At 31.6% G+C, this 23,112-nt stretch overlaps 1 protein-coding gene across 2 annotated transcripts; it reads left to right on the top strand.

The window, feature by feature from the left end:
- The first annotated feature begins 9,728 nt into the window (after window positions 1–9,728).
- On the top strand, window positions 9,729–22,252 carry LOC141706903 (AP2/ERF and B3 domain-containing transcription factor At1g50680-like). Of its 2 annotated transcripts, XM_074509788.1 has the most exons (6): window positions 9,729–11,018; window positions 11,163–11,241; window positions 11,530–11,608; window positions 11,749–11,868; window positions 19,504–19,686; window positions 21,059–22,252. In XM_074509788.1, the coding sequence occupies exon 6, from the start codon at window positions 21,065–21,067 to the stop codon at window positions 22,052–22,054; it is 990 nt and encodes a 329-aa protein (XP_074365889.1). In that variant the 5' UTR covers window positions 9,729–11,018; window positions 11,163–11,241; window positions 11,530–11,608; window positions 11,749–11,868; window positions 19,504–19,686; window positions 21,059–21,064; the 3' UTR covers window positions 22,055–22,252. The 2 variants fall into 2 exon arrangements, with proteins under 2 accessions (XP_074365889.1, XP_074365888.1); XM_074509787.1 differs by having other exon boundaries at window positions 9,729–11,608.
- Window positions 22,253–23,112: the final 860 nt, after the last annotated feature.

Below are 23,112 nucleotides of genomic sequence, written 5' to 3'. Positions count from 1 at the left end.
TAACTCTATTCAAGTAACACTCCGCGTGGTCTGATTTGCAGGAATATTATAACTATCCCAAGGGTTGTGGACTAGAAACAGGAGATAGAGTTGTGAGAGCACAATTAAAGAAAAATTGGAAGCATATCATTAATCCAGAGAAGGCACGACTGATGGCGCATGTGAATGAATTATTGAAGAGTGGATATCGTGAAGAAGAAATTAATATTAAAGAGTTAAAGCCACATTACTTCTCTCAGCGAGCGTGGAATTCTCTCTGTGCTTATTGGGGAACACCCCGATTTGAAACGAGGTCCAAAAATGGAAAAAGGGCCAGAAAGATGGTGGAATTTACCTCCCGTACCGGGGCCAAATCATTTGATCAAAGACGGGAGGTATGATTTAGTTGTCTCGTAGTATATGATAATTAGATATCAGATTCAATAACTGCATCCTATGTCCTACACTGCATGAAATATTATATCCCTACAAAATATATTACTTAATTTAAAAAGAAGGGGAAATATATAACATATACTACGTGATACTAACTGCTTAGTTGATTTATTTGTACTGAAATTGACGTTGCAACTTTGATTTATTTAATATTGGTTTGTTATATCAACTATAAGATGATTATGACCTAGGTTTTTGTAATATTAGCTTATTTATCTACATCATCTGATGGGGTTTTTACCTATCTTAAAGGAAATAGATGTTGAAAGAGAGGCAAGGGGCGAAGATCCAATTGGTGAAGAGGAATTCCTGGGTACTGTTTACGATCCTAGTGAACCAGTTGTGAAAAACCTCCAGGTTTCCTCCCATTTTACTAGATGTGTTTATTTTACTAGATGTGTTGAATATTGGTATATATTGATATGTTATGCTTGCCGTGTATTCGGTCGAATATCATCTTATTTGCGTAAATTATAAAGAAAAAACAAGTAAATATACAGTGATAATAATCTTAATCATCTTTTTTGCGTTAGGTGTGGTTTCTTAAGTATATTTAATCAGGACTATTATTGTTCGTTTGCGTTAGGTGTGGCTGAAATATTACCTGTGAACTAACCAGACAAAGTATGTACACTAGTATGTCCTACCTTTGCAGACTGTTATAAAATGTTCATTGAATTTATTAAAAAAAATCACAAGTGGGCTGAAGACAATGCAAATAATGGCGTTAGAATTTGTTTGGGCAGTAGAAAGTTGCAGAAAAAGAACATAAAGAGGATGGTGCAATGAATTGTAAAGCATTTAGACTTAAAAATATTTTAACTATAAGAATATATTTATAGGCTTAATGTGTAAATTACTGAGGGTAATGTTCATTCTCAGCTAAAGGGTCATGAGATCTGTCCCTCCCTATGTTTATACTGAAAGTGCTGCTACACCATATTTGGCAACTTCCTAAACCACATCTTGTAATTATGTGTATTTACAACATATATCAGTGGGGCATCAGGGGGAACTTTGAGGGGAAAGAGTCAAAAGACTGCCACATGCATCTCTGCTTAGGCACCATACTCTGCTTTGACCAGTTGTTCCGGTCATTAAACTCATTCTGTGTTCATCGTCCCAGGACTCATATTTGCTATACTTGATTGTATTTGGTTCACGAAACTGGCCATCTACAATATTCATCTGATTGATGAGAGAGTGTCTCAATTTCAGACTCGGCATCCTCTTATCACTTCTGTTAAGGTTTACTCCGGGAAAGTTGCATGTTGCAACAGGGGAATTCGGATTACTTAAAACTTCTTCCTGCAGAATATCTCCTATCCTAGAGAGTATGCTGAATGCTAAGTTTGCAAGAACCCGAGAATAAGCTTCTAGGATTGACTGGCCAACATCCTATAAACATGCAAACACATTGTTGTGCCTTAAGTATTAGACCCTCTGAATTATTTGTTCCTTGCATCTTGCCTCCATATATGTAGTTCGTAGTCTGAAACTGGGTCTTGGTTAAAACTTAAAATTCACAATACAGTTTGATCATCCCTTCTTGGTTGTGCCATTTTTGGTGTTATGCTCTATCAACACTTGAATTTTATGGTTGATCTTTTATCTTTTACAGATGTAGTGATATCTTGATAAGCAGATTAATTGTGTATTGGATATGTCTGCGACCTTTTTGTATGTTACATGTGCATGAAAGTTTTTTTTTGGGGGGGGGGATGATGATGAAGAATATCAATTTTGATCAAGCATTAAGTAAACAGTTTGTGGTTAATTTTTACTACCAATAAAATGTGAGATACATATAATAGTTTGTGGTAATAATTAACTGCTTTATGCAATTGTGACATAAAGTTGAGCGATTTTGTAATGATCACTATGCTATTTACAGTGAACATGAATCCTTATGCCCCATTAAAATATGTACAATATTATGTTATTGCAATTCGGGGTTAGGTTTGATTCGAAGTATTGCATATTTCAGGAAAAAATGAAAACTTTGCTTGCTGCTAAAGCTGAATCACCTGAGTTGTCATCTGGTGATCAACCGCCATCCCCTCGAACCAGAAAAGAAATTCGGAGGAAGAAAGAACTCGAAGTGTTGATTCAAGCTAAGCCTCCGAACAAGGGGATCGTCTTTCTTCATCCCCGTGAAACACTGCCAGAGCTTATTGGAGCAGAGAAAGCATCACAGTGGATCAACAGAGAAATGTCTAGAAATTCTCAAGTTCGAGCTAGTGTTCCAGATGAGATTTGTTTGAGGATGGTAAAGATTTTAGATGAAATGAAGGAGATGGTCCAGTCCTTGCCTATGCGTGAAGTGAAACAATCTGTTTTGGATGAAAATGTGCGTAACTTAGCTGCTGCTGCTGCATTTTCGGACCCAAGTCAACATGTATTGCAGGCATATTATGCACAGGCAGCTAACAGTTTGCTTCCTCTAGTGTTGAAGGACAATGATAAAATCATTGCGGAGGTATAATTTTACAGTGGTTATGTCGTATAATTTTACAGTGGTTATGTAACATAATTTTCCAGTGGTTCTGATATGAAACAGTTTTTTAATAATTGCATTATTTTCCAGGAGAGTCTAGTAGAGAAGGATACTGCGGTGGACGGCACAAAGGCTGTGAAGGTGGATGACATGGACGATTTTCAAAATGAAGATCCACTCGCACATATGTATCCTCTCCTTTAGGCCTTACTGCCTTATTTTGGACTTATCTTTTGCAAAATTCAGTTCAAGCATGTAATGAAAAATATTAAGCGGTGTATGTAATGAAAAGTACTGGGATGAATTAGCGGTGTATGTAATGAAAAATACTGGGATAATTTAGCACTTTTCTTTATTAATTGTAATTTTACTAATGGTTACATGTTTGTATTTTTATCATTTTTGAATGCTTACTTGGGGATTATAATTGCAAAATGAGATGTGAGTGGTATTATTATAAATAGGTAGCAAATTTGTAAATTGCATATTTAATTTGATTGGAAAGCAATTAAAGCTTTAGCATGTTAAATACGACTGAACTTAGACTAATATAGCTTGAAAAAAATCTGGTATATTATATTCGACCAGAAAAAGTAAATTTTATAGCTAAAATCAACCAAAGCTGGTCGGATTTTTAATGACAATATGTGGTCGAATATAGTGTGTGACCATATCAGGTCGAATTTATATTTAATCAAAGATAGTCGAATTTGGTATCCGACTATATTAGGTCGAATTTAGGTACGACCAGATTTGGTTGAATTTAGTATTTTGGCGGGATTTTTGATTTTTTTTAAAAATAATTTGAAATTTCATTCAAAAAATTGCAAAATAAATTAACACAAAAAAACAGTCGAATTTAGTTAGTCGAATTTAGGGTGGTCGAATTTAGTCGGTCGAATTTAGGGCGGTCGAATTTATCTAAATTCGACCGGATTTGTCATTTTCGACCAGCCTCTGTTCGACCAACACAATGCCGGTCGAATTGAGCTAAATTCGACCATTTTTGATCGAATTTAGCTAAATTCGACTGAAAAAATTCGGTCGAATTTAGCCGAACTTCTTGTAGTGTTATGATTAATGGAGAACAAGATTAGTAACAGTTGTATAAATTACAAAAAATTTACGGACATCAAAATCATAAAGGTATCATGTATTTTTATTTTACAAAAGTAAGATTTTAAATTTTATTTTTTTCCAAAAATAGGACTTCGCGATTATAATATTATCTTTTGATTTTTTACAGGATACACATAATTTATTAGACACAACATTTCTTATATAAGACACAAAGACCTGAAATGTATTAAATAAATATATAATCATATATCTTGTCATTGTTATATTTGCAACTTACCTCGTAAAGAGACGACAGACCAAACACTAAACTATACAAACTGGCATCAATCTAAATAAAAAATGATAAACGTGAATAAATAATTGGATGTCACAAGTTCTTTACATAATTTAAAATATAATAATTCTAGAAGGCCATCATTTGTCACCCACATATTGTTACAAGAGAATTAGGAGTAGCCTTATCAACGCTTCGAATTTGGATCGGATTTGATTAATATTCATATTTAATTAAATTTATTGGATTAGATTCGCATCGCCTTGCATCATATTCGGATTTTTAATAATTTAATACATATCCAAATCGATTAGGATCTCGGATTATTGAATCGGATCTCCGCATCCATTTAAAAATTATGAGATGAATAAAATTAATTTGACACGATTTAATAATAGAATTAAACTAAGCACAAAAAACTATATTATAATCATATATGTCGTGAAAATTAAAAATATTTGAAAATCTATGAAAATTTTTAATAATAAGAATTTAATAATGTAATTTGAGAAAAATATGAAAATTAATTTTATGTGTCAATTTTATAAATTAAATAGAGAAATTTTTTGAATTGCGAATAAAATGTTATTTATGAAAATAATTTTCGACATACATAATTCACTCATTAGAATATGATAACATATGAGAATATGATAACATCACTACAAGAAATCAGGTCATTTATGACGGTTTTTTTGAACTGAAATCGTCGTAATTGAGCCATTTACGACGGAAAAAATCGTCGTTTTTGCTCGAGTAGTAAGTTCAATTTTTCGTCACAAAATAAAATTGCGTCGTAAGTTAGGAAATTATTTTATGATAAAATAATAGTTTGAATGGAAATATAATAAAATAACTTTAAAAATAAGAATATTATTCATACATATAAAAGTAAATTATCTATTACTATTATATAAAAGAAGAAATATTAAAAGTTTTGGTATGGTACCTATTTTTTGGTACACGCTGAATTTACTGAATTACCCTTATTTTACTTAAAAGTTTTATTAGCCTTAGTAATCGAATTATAATAAAATAAAATAAAATCGTTTTCAACTATAACACTTTACCTTTTTTATTTCTCTAAATTAAAACAACTTCTCTAAATATCATGGACAACTTTATTTAAGAAAATAGAATAATAATATTATAACAACTAATAACTAATAAATTACATTTTTCAACTACTTAATTGTTTATTTTATATAATTACGGTTTTACTTAAAAACTTTGTTAAGTTCTTGCAATTCATAAATTCTTAACTGCTTTATAAGAACAATTTAGCATCTTCATCTTATTTCTCCACAACAACAACAATCTATCTCATGGTTTAATACGATGCAAAAACCCTTTGTGTTTTAAAACAATGCAAAAGTTAAACCCATCTGCAGCTCTAACCAGTAGCTGTCGTAGATATATTTTGTACAGATCCACAGTAAAGAAATATTTCTTCTATATAATTTTTACTATTAATGTAAAGATAAATATACTTAAAATAAGTATTATCTTATAATTCAATTACATAAATAAAATAAAAAATTATTTTATTTTTGAAGTCGAAATATTTATCTATCTATATTATTATATTAAATACGAAACTTTACGGTACTTCCTTCAATTACATAATTGCCCTGTCTTAAAAAAATTTAATATTTTACTCAATTGCCCTTACTTAATTAATATCTAACCAATTATCTTTATAAGTAAAATACGTTGCATTTTTTATTTTCACCAAATAAAATAACCATTTCTCTACAAATATTTTAGATAATTCTTTTTAATCTATACCTTTTTTAAGTTAAACATGTTGTCTTTTTTATTTTCTCCAAATAAAACAATTCTTTCTCTAAAAATATTATGAACAATTCTTTTTAATATATGTTGATTATCAATCTATCAATCTATCTATCTTTTATATTATCTATACTATTATATTAAAGACGAAATAATAAAATTTTGGTTGGTAGTTGGTCTGGTTTCCTAATTATAGTAATATTTAAAATAAAACACTATCATAAATAGATTAATATTCACAATATGATTATATAAATACAAATAGAATTGTAATATATTTAATGGTTTTGAATTAAACAAAATTATATATAGTATGAAATAAAATTCTACTATTGATCCAATCCTAAATAAAAATAAAAATAAATTACGTACAATTAGTTGGATTTGCATCCTTAGATTAAAATAAAATAAAAAAGACTGATAAAAATTTGAAAGCAAATTCGTTTGGTCGATATAATGTCATCAGACTGAAACAAAAAATAAACGAGCTAAAACAAAATGAATTGAAAGTAAATTCTTTTGAAAGATATAATGTCATCAGCCTAAAATAAAATTATATATATATTATCAATTCGGTCTAAAACATAATAATATTCATTCTCGGCTAAAATGAAATTAAACAAAAAATTAAATATAATTAGCTGGATTAGGTTGACATAACGGGTCTGGAAATAAAACCAAAATTTGCTACCTCGGGGTAAAACAATACAATAAATATTACCGATCTAACTAAAAAATATTTTATCAAACGGGGCTATAACATAATGCTTTGGTCGGTATATGTCATTGAAATAAAACAAAATATGTTATTTATTCGGCTTAAAATAAAATAATATTTAACGAGAGCTAAAATAAAATTAAAAACAAACTAAATATAATTGAATGGTTGATATAACGGGTTTAAGGCTAAAACAAAATAATATATATTATTGATCTACGCTAAAACTAAAATTAAATTTAAACTAAAGGTAATTCTTATATTATTGATCCGTATTAAAATAAAATTAAAGTCTACTTAATTCGTTGTTAGGTATAATGTAGGTTTAGGATTGTGGGATAACTAAGATCCGACCCTAATAGCCGAAATATTAAAAGTTTGATCGCATATTTGTGTGTTAAATGTTTGGATTTATATAATTACGGGGTTTTTTCAATTTTCATAATATCCAAAATTATTTTAATCAAATGAAAATAAAGATGATTATTTAGTCAATATAATCACATAAGACTAAAATAAATCAATACATGTTATTCATCCGGGCTAAAAAAAATTATACAATTGATTCATGATAAATTAAAATTAGAAAATAATTATACGAGCTAACATAAAATAATATGAACTTTTATTCGGGTTTATCATTGATACATAACCTTTTTATCATTGATACAGGTTTAAACAAATTACCCAAAATAAATTTGAATATAATTAATTAGATTTGTTCGGTATACCAAAATACTGATAATTCGTTTATTATTGATGTTAGCTAAAATTTATTTTTTAATTAAAATATAATTATCTTTTGTTAACACACCTATGAATTTTAACAAAACTAAATCTTTCAATAAGTGATATTCGTTAAAAACTAAAATTTCACTAAATTATACACATGCATATTTAAAATAGTTATCACATTATATTATCAAAAATTTCTAATAAATAAATTTTAGATCTTAAAATTTGCACTTCAAATTAAATTCAAAATTATATAATATTAAAAATAATCCGTAAATCGCACGGATTTTAGGTTAGTATATATAATTTATAAACATATAATTTTAGTAGTTCTGATGGGATAAATGAAAATTCATATCCACATTTTTGATTGGGAATAAAATGATTAAACCAATGAAAATATGAAGTTACATGGGGGACATTCATTTATGTCTATGTGAAGTTGACCAAGTCCGTCAACTCCAGTAATGAAGCGACCTCAAGGCTCAAGTGATGATGCGACCGATCAATAAATTATTGACCCCTAACTCTCTTCACGTTGCTGAAATCGTGAAAATTGAATTATTCAAGTAACTAGATATTTTAATTTTTTTTTGAAATTAATAATTAAATACCTATAAATTTAAAAAATGTCTTAGAATTTTGGATTAAAATTAACCCCTCTAAATCCAATTAAAATTCTAGGGTGAGATTTTTTTAAAAAAATAAATGGATTACAAAATCCAACAAATTGGCTGATTTTTAAGATCCTTCAAAATTCATTTTTTTTGTTTACCACTAAATCTTAATACATTGTCCACAATCCATATTAAATATTGAAATTCAAAAATATAATGAACTTTAAATTTTTTAGATTATGAATAGATTTTTTTAATCAAATTTTAGATTTTTATTTAATTTTTTTTGTTGAATACAACTAAATTTTAATAAAAATTTTGAATTTCGAATCAAACACATCTAGAATTTTGAAATCCAAATAAATGTTACTAAAAAAATTAACTAAATACATTTAAGTATAGCCCTAGAAAATAGCTCACTCTAAGGACTTATCTGTTTTTACTTCCTCTTTTATATCTTTTATATGAAGTTTAATTTTTTGTGCACACACTTCCAAGTGATTTGACTGCATAGTTAAAATAATAATTTTCAATTTTTTTTATGAATAAAAATAAATAACTAAAAAAATATTTTAAAAATATTAATTTATCTATACGGTCAAAGGACTTAGGCCCCGTTTGGTATTTGCTCTTGCAGACAGTTACAACAGTTTCTTGCTGAAAAACTGTTGGAAAGATGTTTGGTAAATTCTAAAAACTACTGTCTGAAAAAACGTTTTTGGTCTAAAAACTGCTGTTAGCAAAAATATGTCCCCGTACTTTTGGAAAAAAAAGTTTTCAGCTTTTGCAAGAATTAACTATCATTTCACAATCAAACTTTCTCTTATTTTTATATATTATATCTCAAATATGCATAAATTAAAAAAATATATCAAACAATCATCTAATTTTTCTGACAATATTTTTTCTCATAGGAGAGCAATTTTCAACAATACTATCAAACAAAGCCTTAAAATTGCATGCAATAAAGTTAAATGACATACTCCCTCTACCCCAACCATTTCTTTACCGTTTCATTTTTGTGATATCTCATCCAATTCTTTACATTTCAAAACTTACCAAAAATTGTCAATGGCTCCCACCACTTTCTCACTTTTCCTTCTCTTTCACACTACTTTTACTCCACTATCTCATTTTTATATATTAAAAATCAATGGATCCCACCACTTCACCCAATTTTCTTTTTTCTTTTCACTACTTTATACATATTTTTTACCCAAACCAAATATAAAAAAAGAAGGGAGTTTTATTTTGAATTCTATTTTTTTTTTTTTGAAACAAATTTTGAATTCTATTATTGTTCGTCAAAAATAACTTGTCATTTTGGAATAGTCCAAGGCAAAGGGACAAGAAACATGTAGTACAATGTTAGTGAATCTGATCCAAACAGGATTAACCAATGAGTCTTCGACAAGCCCAGTAGAGCATGATAACGAAGGCGGAAGCAAAAGTAATTTAATGATCGAACGTCTCCTATTTATCATTTTCTTAGAATGGAGCAGTACATTCAAAGGAAGTCCTAACCCCACCACTTCCCCCATACAATTCGGGCTTGATGTCTTTAGCCCTTAAATTTCTCACTCGAACAATCCAAACAACAAGTGGTGGCCTAATTAACTCGAAACTCTCCTTTCTTCTTCAACCTTCTACTACTACTTGTTAACCAACCACTTATAATTTATTCAACCCTTCTACTCCATCTTTAGTCTTCCCTATATATACAAGTAGCTAGCTAGATACTAGTGCATGACACAAATAAATAGTGAAGCAAAACTTTACTGTATGTGTGTGTGTGTTTATTGTAGTACCAGTAAAATAGGTTATTTATCAGCAAACCCTAAAATTGTTTCTCAAGTAGTAGGTAGGTTATAATTAAGGTTACAGTACTAGGAGAGTCTCTGTGACTATAAAAAGATTGGGGGTGGAGATGGTACTTAAAAAATAGTGTTTGGTTTTAGATCTGATAAGTAGATAGGTAGTTGCAGACTTGCAGTGTGAATAAGCGTTCTAGTAACTAGTTGCAGTGTGAATACGCGTGCACAATACATAGACATGCACTAGTACATGGGGAAGGAGGTTATAGAAGGAGGAGGGGGGAGGGATAGAGGGAGAAGAGCTGACAGAAGAGAGTGAGCACAGGGAGACATTATTTGTATAAGAAAAATGAATATACATGTGTGTACGTGTGCTCACTTCTCTTTCTGTCACCTATGCATTTCCCATCCCACCCCCCTCCTTCCCAACTATACACTTTATGCATCTCCCTTTGGTTAAACTTTAATTTAATCCGCTAGCTTAGCTACTTTCCCCAATGCATCAACACCACCTGTTAACCCCCTCTGGCCTCTACTTACTAACTTGTTACAGTGCGCAGGACTGCAGTATCTCAAGCACTTGGTTGGTCTACACTTCACCAGCACACCCACCCTCTACAGTCATCCCCCCTACTACCTGTCTCCCTCGGTCCCTCCATCCTTATCCATCCCCCTTCACCCTTTTTTTCATTTTATTCCTTTTTCATTACTAATCCCCCCTCTCTAGCCCTCCCTCAGATATACAAAGAAATGGAGAAGGAAAGAAAAATCTCTCTCTCTCTCTCTCTCTCTCCCTCAGATATACAAAGAAATGAAGAAGGAAACAAATCTCTCTCTCTCTCTCTCAGATATACAAAGAAATGGAGAAGGAAAGAAAAATCTCTCTCTCTCCCTCTCCCTCCCTCCCTCCCTCCCTCCCTCCCTCCCTCAGATATACAAAGAAAAATCTCTCTCTCTCTCTCCCTCCCTCCCTCAAAGAAATGGAAGAAGGAAAGGGGAGGAGAAAGGCAAAAGAAAAGAAGATAAAGATAAAGATGAAGTCTTTTCATGTCAAGTTAGATACACACATATATATAATTGTTTAATAGTATTTTGTTTGTTTGTGTTTCATATACTTTTATATTTATATAAGCAAGTTAGGATGTACTAGCAAACTCTTCTTTGGAGTTTGAACTGTACCTTTGTTTGTTGATTACAGTAGCAATTACGCCTACATACAACAAGTACTACACTACCCATTCTATATTCCGATCTCCGGTTTCCAATAAAGAATTAAGGTACACCCCTCCCCCTACTCTAATTACTTCTAATTTCTAACGATTCTAACGGTTTATTATACCCTTATTTTTTTATTCCCCCTTTTTATGTGTTGTGTGTATAATTTCTTGATGCTGAATATTCTGAATAGTTGTTTTTGCTACTGTTCATTCTCTCCCTTTATTTGCAAACTAGCTTTGTGAATGCATGTTATTAATCTTGTTGATTTTGATTCCATCCATTTGTATAAATCAACAAATTTTGCTATGCCTAATTTTGTTTTGTTTCTTTCCGATGATTCTGGGGAGTATACGCATCAAATCACGACAACACCTGCAGTTTTTGTTATGATTTCCATCTTCCTGCATTGTTTCTGTACACAAGCAGGTTAGCAATTATCTCAATTCCTTATATTTATAAGCTTCGATTTTCTGTGTTCATTATTGTATTTCCCTTTTCACGCCCTAGCTATTTACACTTAATTTTTGTGATAATATACTTACTGTAATTAATTACTCTTGTTTCAGTGTTGATATTTTGCTTGTTCATACAACTGCCATATTGCTTAGTGTTGGGCAGAAAATACATAAGATACCAGCTTCATTACCCCATCTCTTCCAGATTAATGCAGAAATGTAGACAATCAGGTACTTGTGCAATTTGTTTCCTCCTAAGACTTTTAGTATATATTTTGGCTGTTTATCTATTTTTTGACTTGTCTTTCAAACATTGGTGACAGTGTTTTCCTTTTAGTTCTATCTTCACAAAGTAATTATTATGTTGGCTATGTGTGCTTTCAGTATGACCTGAATTTAAATATCCGAAATTAATACTGGGACACTATATGTTCAGCACAGTCCTTCGTAATAAAATCGACTATACGACAAAAGCACACACCTTAAGTTCTCCCTTTAGTCCTTTACACCTTCTTTGCCTATTTTAACCTTTAAAAATGTTATATATACATGAATTAATCAATTTTATTACTTAAATTCTAACATTCTAACATTTATTGTTATATATATATATTTGCATATTCGTATATATTAGCCCATGTTTTATATAGAACCAATAGCTAATTCTACATTCCTTGATAATTAACGTTCTATAGTTTACCTGCACAGATAGAAGGAAAGAAATTAAAGTAATTAAAGATTGTTTTTGTAGAAGACCCCTGACATAAAGCATAAGAATTCAAACTCATGATCTCTAATGGGATAGAGATAGTTTGGTTATCCCATAATCCTAAATTTATTGGCACAAAAAGAATATATAAAATTTCATTTAGCAAAAAAAAGAAGATAAAATAAGGAAAATGTTTCTTTTGGTTTTCTCCATCTTTCAGTTTTTCAGTTTGCGAAGACAAATTAAAAATCTTTCGAATTTGTTGTTGAGAGTGTTTGTAGGAAGGTCTTAATCCAGTATAAGATATGTTTTTTATCTGTTAAATATCTGTTGTGCGGGCATGTGTGTATTTCTTTATCCTGGCATCATATAGCATTGATATTATTATAATATCTTTAATTTTTGGCAATTACCAGTCTTGTTATATTGGCCTTGTAAATACTTGGGTGATGGCCCTTAATATCACAATTTGGGAATAAAAGGCCCAAAATCTCACAAGTACGGGAATATGGCCTTTTCTATCACTCAAAAACGCAACTTTTTTTTGCGTTTCTATCTAAAATAAATAACGCAATTATTTCTTACGTTTACTGTTAAAAATTAATTATTTTGATATATGAATTAATGCAAAAAACGTATTTAAAGTTTGCGTTAACAGTTAACAGTTAAACGCATTTAGTTTATGTGTTTGTCTAAAGACACTGCAAAACTAGTTTGTGTTGCTGTTGGTTCAGAAAAATAAATTTGTGTAAAGGGGGATTCGAACCTGGTCACTCAGCGCATAGAGCTCCGAAGTACATAGTAAAACCACTGTGCTAGCACTTTCATTATGCATTAACTATAAACGCATGTATTAGTAACGTTTTTTAGTGGTAGAAAAGGCCATATTACAACATCTGTGAGATTTTGGGCCTTCTCCTTCCAAATTGTGAGAATAAGTGCCATAATTCTAAATACTTCTAGATGGTGAACAAACTTTATTTGCACTTCTAAAAGTGTAGCCATCTTTTTAAAAATAAAAACTAGGCTTCTGATTGTTGGGGACTCATATATGGTTTGGTGCCCGCAAAAACTAATAGAACCTACCTATATTTCAGTATTTCATGCAAATGAATAAAGTGGCAATCTCCTGAACCTGTCCTCGAGACTAATTGTATTATCTTGTTTCTGGTGTGTTTAGATAAGCGATTATATGATTATAGATGCTTTTTATGTGGCATATATGCTAGCTACTTCTTAATTTATTAGAAACTTTTCAGTTGGAAAACGTTTGTAGTTTGCTAGTACCTCATTAATTGATAAGAAATCTTCCAACCTTTCTTGGGAGATTGCATTATTAATTTGTTATTGCTTAGTATATTATGCAGATAACAAGGAAATAATTTGTTACATGTATGTGTTAAAATGTCATGTCTGCGCAGTAAGACATGAACATCTAGGCCTCTGAATATTTTTGAATAATTGTTAGGGGCTTTTTGCTTGGTGCTGCAAAACTAGTGTGTTTCAGTAACATGCTCAATTTCATCACTTATAAATGCCTACTAAATATGTGGTACTATTTATTCCTGATCTTTTAAATTTGTCTTTGAGATGACCTACATTCTCCGTTGGTTCTGATTGTGATCATTCTTTCTTAAACGATAGATTTTGATCCTTGCAGGATAGTACTTCTGAATTAATTAAAGAGTTTCTTAGTTCTTTTAGCTAGGATATTGCATCATTATTATTTTTTTGCTAATTTATTGCATCATTATTTTCATTATACTCAATACTTAATACAAATAATAGGTATTTGATTGCGCACGCGTTTGTGTGTGTGTGAGAGAGAGAGATTGAGAGGGGTAGAGAGGGGGTAGAGAGGGGCAGGGAGAAGGATAGAGCGAGGGAGAGGGAGAGGGAGAGGGGGAGTGAGGGAGAGGGGGGGATTGAGAGGGAGGGAGGGAGAGAGGGAGGGAGGGAGAGAGGGAGAGAGGGAGAGAGAGGGAGAGAGGGAGAGAGAGAGGGAGAGGCCATCAGATATTAACCTAGCCTTTATAACAAGTTGGCCTTCTTCGTTTACAATTGTTTTTTAACAACTATATCAAGTAGTAAGAATTTAATTAAATGTTGTTTGCTTATTGTGCTTTGCAGAATTACAGGGAAACTAAATTTTAATTGCATCTCAATCTTTATTTCTAATCAGGACCTCTTAAATATCAACTAACTTGGCTATTCATTGAATTTGATCATAGAAAATTCTATATATATGTATATGTGTGTGGGACTTTTGCAAACTGCAAAGCGTATGTTATTGATTATCATGAGATGGTTGAAAATCAATTCATCTTAGGGCCTACAACAAAATCATATTTGGAAAAATTAGTGTCGTTAATTCAGATGGTAACACAAAAAATTTATCAATTTTTTGTATTGAACGTCAATTTCATAAGAAATAGTTGTTCAATATTCGTTCAGTTTTATTGAACAACTCTTTATACTCAAAGATCCAGGCCTCGGGAGTCGAAATTTTCTCTGAAGTATGCATTCTGTTTGTTGTCTTCAGCCATTGCCTATTCTTTGTGTGAATAATGGTAGCTAATCACCTAGTCTTAGCATTTTACCAATGAAACATTTTATATTGTCTTGTGGGCCCGTTTGCCTTGTGCCGGATTGATTACTTGGGACTGAATAACAAACTTTCCATAACACCTGTTCGATATTTCTTTTCCATCATAAACTCATCTTCAACGGACTTGGTGTATTTTGTCCGTTGTAAATATCAGTTATTGTTTAGTGATATCATTGTGTACCAGGATACCAGCTCATCATTTCAGCAGAAAGCCCTGTCAAGTTATCAAGTCCTTCATTTTGTACTCCAACTTGCCTATTTTTGTCTTACATTGATTAATCATTTGAGAAGTGTGTAATATAGTACAATCAGGAAGATATGGTTGGAAAGATAACCTGGCCATTAAAAAAGTGGAATAGAAGGGATGTCATTATCCATGGAGTTATAGAAGAAAGAAACAAATGGAAAGTTTTGTCATAGAGGCCATATACAGCTTTTCTGGGAATAGTAAAGTGTCTTTGATGTGACTTGACATAGTACATTTTTAAACCTAAAAACCAATGCTTTTCTGAATGAATTCTAAATTCAGGTCTTATGTTTGATAGCTGCTAACCCTAAGTAGATTGACATTGAATTAGTTGTGCTGGAATATATGTTGCTGAGTTTAGCACTGTTCATGCGGTATGGACCTTTAAAGATGTTTAAAAGTTGTGTGTAAAACATAATCAATTACTGTTGATTGTAGTTTGAAGGAGTTTCACCTTCATAAAAATTTAACTTAAATGTTGTAAATATTTGATAATTTTATTTTGTGCATTAAATAGTATAATATTTTGATGCCTTTATAATGTATTATATTGAGACGCTTATAGTACAATATTGTTCATGTGATAGATTTCCCTAAATTTTCATATATACAAATCTGACAGTGTATTGATGTACATACTAATACTCATGAATACTCGCACTAAATTCAATACATAGCTAACATAGGATAGCCTTGTTGGACTTGATCTGTTTTGCAAGTGAAACGTCAAGGTGGCCGTGAATTCAGTTGCTTTAGGAGATGAGAGGAAAACAAACACCAAGTTCCTTGGTTATGAACATAATATGTATACTAGCTTAAAACCCGTGCGATGCACGGATGTTTAAATCTTTTTTATTATTGTATAATGTTTTTCAAAAAAATATTTGAATTGAATTCTTAAATTTATTCACTTATTTTTTTTTATTTTTACTTTTTTATAAATAATATGAATTGATGATAATTATATTAATACACGTATATGTTCATATTTATTTTTGAACAGTTAAACTTATTTAAAGTAATAGCCTTGGTATACGGGAAAAATATAATCATAGCGATTTTATAATTTTTTTAAGAGTAAAAATACAATGTTTCCATTGGACTCTACACAAATATTATTTTAGAGAATTTATTACTTAATCGATTAACTATAAGAGCTATTTGAAAAAGATAATAGTACTGATTGAACATATAGTTTTAGAGATAATTTTATGCGTATTTAAAAGAGATAATTATGTTTTAATAAAAGTAAACTTTTAGTTCGTATCAATAGGATACGAATTATGCTTAGTCTGTTATTAATTGGATTTATCTCGGATCAGTAAATTTACATTATTTTATCTTAGCCACAGGCTCAATATTCCGACCAAGTCCAACTAATTATTTTTAGTTTAGTTTTAATTTTTATGTCCGGATCAATAAGATAATTTTGTTTTAGTCTCGATAATTAGTATATATGATTTTATTTTAGTTGGTCAAATTATATTTTGATTATAATTTTGTGTTAGTTTGGATCAATTATATAATTTTTTATCTTCGATGAATAATATATATTATTTTGTTTATCATAGTTCTATAGTAAAATGTTTTAGCAGGATCAGTGGTATTTATTTTATCTTAACCCGAGACACATTATATTGTTTAATCTGATTTTAGTCCGAAATATCAATTAGAATAGTATAGAACTAAATATGAATCAAAATTTAAAGATAGTATTAGAAGTTGACTTTAATATCAGTAACGGTGATATAGAGTTTTATATGAAATAAAATTTAAATTGGAAGAGGAAGTTGACTTCATTATCAATTAGAATTAGAATTGACTGATTAACCAATTAGAATTAGAATAATTAATTAAGGGTAAATAAGTAATTTCAGCAAGTACCGACCGGCCAACTACCAAACTTTTAATGTTTCGTCTATTATAATATAGTATAGATATACTTGGGGTGGTGGAGATCTTGTAAATAGGAAAGATACTCGTTATAAAAAATTCTTCAAAGTTTCATTAGTAAACCTTGGGTATGTTATAATAAACATGGGAATCGAGATGCATGATCATAGGTCATATAAATATGCCCTTATCGGAATTACTTATTAATAAGATCTAGTAACTTTTTTACTTGCCAGGATATGTGGTATCAGGTGTGGTACCAAATGATCCTGATTAAATAATAGGCTTAGGTCCTTCATATATTTTTGGAGAATATATGTAAATGTATAATGGCTAGATATTTTTTAAAATTATTTTTTTAGTTATATCAAGTAGTGAGTTCTATGCGGCTCTAAGACAGAAATTTCTAATGTCGATAAATCGTTATCACGGCGCCAAGTCGAGTCTCGATGCCCGAGTACGCCCGAGTATGGTACTCGAGAAGACTAGTCGACCAATCGCCTGACTAGTCGTAAAAAGTTGACAAAGTGTTCATCATACATATAATTACTAGATTTGATATAATACTACTAAAGAGGTCTGTTTCATAAAATAAATCAGAAGTACTAGAATAATAAGTTTAAAATTAGCACCAACATCAATATTCAAAATATCAAACATATCCAAGCAAATAAAAATATCAATATGATAAATATCAAGAAAGTCATCTATCTTCATATAATTTTCATCTTTAAATTTTTCTTGTGTACCGTCATTTGGTCCATGGTATTAGTTATGAAGTCCCTAAGTCGGGTTTCGAGACTATTGGGCGACCTTCGCTTCGACTAGTCGACGACAAGTCGGGTTTCGAGACTCTCAGCGCCCGAGTACCTACGCATTGACTAGTCGTCTTCGGGATAACTCGATATATATTATCAAATCCCTCTACTTAGATCATAATTACATAGTTCATAAATATATGCATCTTATTAGAGTGTAAAAGTCCAATTAGTATATATTAAAAGCATAATCAAAGTAACGATTTGCTTAAAAATTAATAAATTATTACCGTGAAATTCTTGTTTTCTTTCTCAATATTGGGGCCTTGGGGAAATCATTGTTATGCGCAGTGAATATCCATGATGATTTACATTCCTAATTAATATTTTATCCAAGACCGTGCACTTCATAAAATTTAAGTATGTTATACCAATTGATCATCACTAGTATTGTGTTAATTGTCAAGTAAAAGATTGTGTTATCTGTTAAGTAAATTAGCAGTATGTTAACCAGCTCATCTAACACCATATTAACACCATATACCTTAAGGTGTTAGAGGAAGATGTTAGAGGAAGACCCCAACTGGATTTTATGCTATATTCCAACACAATGTAAGATATTGTTAAGTATTATATGTCTACCCACCCAGAATCAAGTTAGATGCTTAAATAATCAAACAATAGTTAGCTTGTCTCTTTGTTGCTCGTTTTACATTTTGTTGAGTTATTAAGTTACTCCTAGATTCTTGATCCTGTCAGAAAGTGGTCTGTATAGCTTTTACAACCTAAGTTAGTGTTGGATTTTGGCCTTAAGTTGATCAGTAACTAAAGGTTAGCAATTGTTATTACTTGTCAGTGTGTGACTGTACTATTTATCCTGGAATTGGTAACATCCTTATTAAGAAAGTTTTGTTTTATAAACTTTATTTGTTTTGATTAGTGATCAGAATCAGCTTTGAAGATCTTTCAATTTGTTTTAATTGTCAAGGGAAGGGGTGTTTTCTCATAATTGATGTGGCAATCAAGGCAATACATGTGTTTGTGCATATGCTCATTAAGTGGCCTGACTAATCATATTTTTCCAGTTGGCAATTCATATTTGTTGTTATATACATATGCACAAGGAAGAACAATATTTTCAAGCATTGTTATTTAAATGTGGCATATATGATGTACGATCATTGTAATTCATGCACTGTAGCTATATGGATTTATATACCAATAATGCTCATTATTTCTTTGAACTATTTAGGCATTTGCGTTTGCCTAACTGCTTTACTATCTTGATGAATCACATTCCGTGTTATGTATATATAGCTAACCTTAAAATTGAGATTTACGATATAAGGAGAATTTTAAAGATAACAAAATTAGTATGAAATATTTTGTAATTCATGGTACTTAAGTGGAAAATGATGCTACTATGTAAAGAATCGGACTTTGGATTATATGATTAGTAAACGTTACTGATTCTCCTAATCAGAAATATTTATGTAATTCTCCTAATCAGAATTATTTATGTAATATTTGATATTCCATTCAAATCCTTTTCTGTATTGCTGACTCTATTTTTGATTTAAAATTCTTTTGATTCAAACATTTTAAGTTCGCTCCTTTGCATCTAGACTGAAAATTTGAATTTTCTTTTCAGCGCGCGATAGCGGCTACTTTGGTAACAAAGCAAAATTTGAGGTTTTCGTAAAGCCACAACGGTCACATTGTGCGTACCCTCTCTATATATATACACGCACCAGAGAAGAGTATTTTCCACACACCAGCCGCCCAACAAATCTGACCCTGAGCTTAGCAAATTGTGAAGAATTGTTTAAACTATGTAAGTTTCGTTTCCCATTATTTTGGTCCGAGTCTTCTTATATACCATGTTTATAGATATATGTATAGTCTTAATTATTATGGTTGGTATTCATCTATTAGTAGCTAGTAGCATGAATAGCTAAATGCTGATTTTTTTTGCCGAGAAATGTTGGCATATTCGGTAAAAATGCTGATACAGCCTCGTATTTGCTCTCAATTTTTTTTCTTCCTACTTTTATCCATGTGATTGCTTTTTTATATAAGCCAACCATAGATTAGGTTTTCAAAATGGTATTTATGAGATACGAACACAGATATCTGTATAACTGAAACATGTGAGCCTCACGAAATGATTTTGGTTTGGTATCAGTGGGGACAATTTAATATTTTTTTTATTGAATGTCAGCACGCTGGTATAGTGTATTAATGTGTCATCTGTTCTGCAAGATTATCTGTCCGTTTTCACTTCTTCGATCAATAAAAATAGGCGTCAGTTGTATAAATTGTACAAAAAAGAGGCTTTGGCTTTCATTTTATTGATATAGCATTCTCGAGTCTATCCATTACTCATAGATTTCCATTCTATTTTATGATATAGTCTTGTGGTTATTCTATTTGGAAGCTTACACATATGAAGCATGTTTGAAGTATGAGAAGCACCATACCATATGTAGTAGGGCATCTGTATCGAGGTGGTTAGTAAATTTGCAAAGTAAATGCATGATCTGCAGTCTGGAAAGTAGTGTTGTCATTGAGCTTATAAATACATGTTTAAGATTTAGTTTTGTTCATGTATTAGGCAATAGGGTCTATGTATTTATGTTTCTTTTCATAATTAACAATACATGTGAAATTACAGTGTTATACCTTTCCCATTTTTTCCCCTTTACATATGTTTGCTTGTTCACGCCGTTTTCCGTATCCATTATTCACCCTCTGATTATGTCAAGATCGTTTTTTCCATTGTTTTTGTTTGGGGGAGGTCACTTTCTTCCTCTCCTGGTTTTCTTTTTATGTTTAGTTCAGGCGAGTTTAATTGATCTTTTCATGCCATGATTTTTATGAAGATGTGTTACTTTTAGTTGCTAAATATTGCAGTTCACTGTTTATGTGTTGTTTTTTATTCTTAAAATTCAGTATGCAGACCAAACAATTGACATTTTTATATAGTGTGTGTACTAGATGTTTTCTTTTTCCTTTTTGCTAACTGAAGATGTAAGCTGTATTCGGTTTATCCTGGTATTTGTGAGGGTTGTGTAGTTGAATTACAATTAACTTCAACATGAGTTCATGGAAGGGCATCCCATAGTTTATCAAGCATAATATTTTATTTGACTTTGCTATTTCTTCGTTATTTCCTACTTTTATGACTTATATTCCTGTGATTGCAGTGAACGATGAAAGGTTTCTTGAATGTCACAGCACATATGGTTGGGAAAGCTTCAGGTTCAAACAGTACAAGACAAAACCAATCCTGTAACAAGCGTGCAAGACATTTGGATGGGAACTGTAGTTCAAGTTCTCAGGGAGTCGTTGCTCTACCAAATGGGAAATGGGCAGCATATGTTTATGTGAATAATGATTGGATTCTCCTAGGGATATTTGGATCGGAGAAGGAAGCTGTGATAGCATATGAGAACACAACCCTCAACATTTGGATGGAAGGCTGCAAAAGATACTTGCAAGGGATAAACAATGGTGAACATGACCCGCTTACTCTGCAACAGGCCAGCACTGATAGTATCCACTCGTCCAGTTCTGTCAATGTTCCCCAAGTGAATGGGGAACAGGAGTGTATACGCACCAAACTTTTTGGGAAGGTGCTTACTCGTACTGACGTAGGCAGAGCGGACAAGCTTGTTATTCCGAGGATATTTGCTGGTTGCTTCCCATCTATTCCTGATGAGGATGAGTCAAGTTTGGAGGAGCGACCAATCAATGATGTTGAGCTAGGTTTTTATGACCAGTCCATGAAACTGTGGAAGTTTCGGTACTGTTACTGGAGGAAAAACAAATCTTATTCCTTATCAAAGGGCTGGCGCAAATTTGTGCAAGAGAAGGACCTGAGCTCCGGGGACGAAGTTATTTTCTTCAAGTGTGAGCGTGTTGAGGACACATCCGTTGTTGACACATATTTTATGATTGATGTGCAAAATGCTAATGAAGTGCAAGTCGAGGAAGTTGGTGGTAAGATGGGGGACACTGTTGTTTCTAGCCATTCAGAGGGAGTGCAAGATCTTCAGAATGAAGAGAATGCTGGAGGAATTGCAGATGTTAGGCACTTCGCGAAGATACAGGCAGACAAGGACTTGGAAGCAGCTGGAGCTGGATCTGGGAAAGCACCTGTGAAAGAAGTGATGCTCTTTGGGGTGAAAATTATTGCTTAAGAGTTGAGAGGCTATTGCTTTGCCTGTTTTCTCCAATTTATAATGCTTTAGCAATTATGTTCTTTTTTGTAATCTCAAGTGGTATGCTGAACTGGGTACCTATATCTAGTTCCAGGTATGTTACCAATGAACTATTCGGATTAGTTATGCATTTGCAATTACGCACCAAATTTACAATCATCGATTTCAAAGAAACAAGTTTTATTATGGCTTTACGATTACGAGCTAAATTTACAATATACTGATGCTGCGCGAAATCAGGTTTATTATGGCTTTACGATTACACACTAAATTCACAATGTACTGATGCTTTGTCAAGGTACCGCAACTTTCAAGAGTTTGCAACTGTGTTTACCAAAACATTAGATAATGTAGGGAATGAGAAATTTATGATATATCCTGTTTTGTGGTCTATTTCAGCAAGCCCTACGATTGGGCTGCCTGTTGTTATCTATTTACTCGGCCTGGTATTTTACAATAAGGGCTGGACCGTCAATTGGGCCTAAATATGCCATTGAGTTTGTTTTAAGATAACCCATGTCGCTAACAAGCTAAAAGATAAATGAGTTCGGGCCTCATTTATCTTTTCGGCGGCCCATATTTGAGCCTTTTACGAAAAACGTTGGCTCAATTTGCTCTTTTTTATTAAACTTTTGGTCATGGCATTCGTGCTCCTAGGCTCTCCAGAGTTTGAAAATTAAAATTTTTCTTCTAGTCGTACTCCCTAGTTTTTTGAAGAGAGAAGAGAATGATTTGGAGATATCTTTTACATTATTTTCTTTTTCTTGATCATTTTCTCACATTTTTTATGCAAACTCATAGTACTGATTTGTTTTCTTCTACTATGTCTCTTATCTTCTGTTCTCCTCTCATCCTTTCTCCTCTCTTCTCAACTAAAAAATATCTAGAACATAGCATAAGTGTGTTTTAGAACCTTAATTATTAGGTGAGATTCCTTAATAATGTCGTCAGATTCAATGTCTTAATACATTGTTAGGAAGCTTGTCTATCTCTACACACTGTCTCAATTATTTAATCACACACTAATTTTAAACATT

The sequence above is a fragment of the Apium graveolens genome, chromosome 2, assembly GCF_009905375.1.
Source record: "Apium graveolens cultivar Ventura chromosome 2, ASM990537v1, whole genome shotgun sequence".
Classification (NCBI taxonomy): domain Eukaryota; kingdom Viridiplantae; phylum Streptophyta; class Magnoliopsida; order Apiales; family Apiaceae; genus Apium; species Apium graveolens.
Note: the sequence above shows the minus strand (reverse complement) of the source record. Positions and strands in the feature narration are given on the sequence as shown.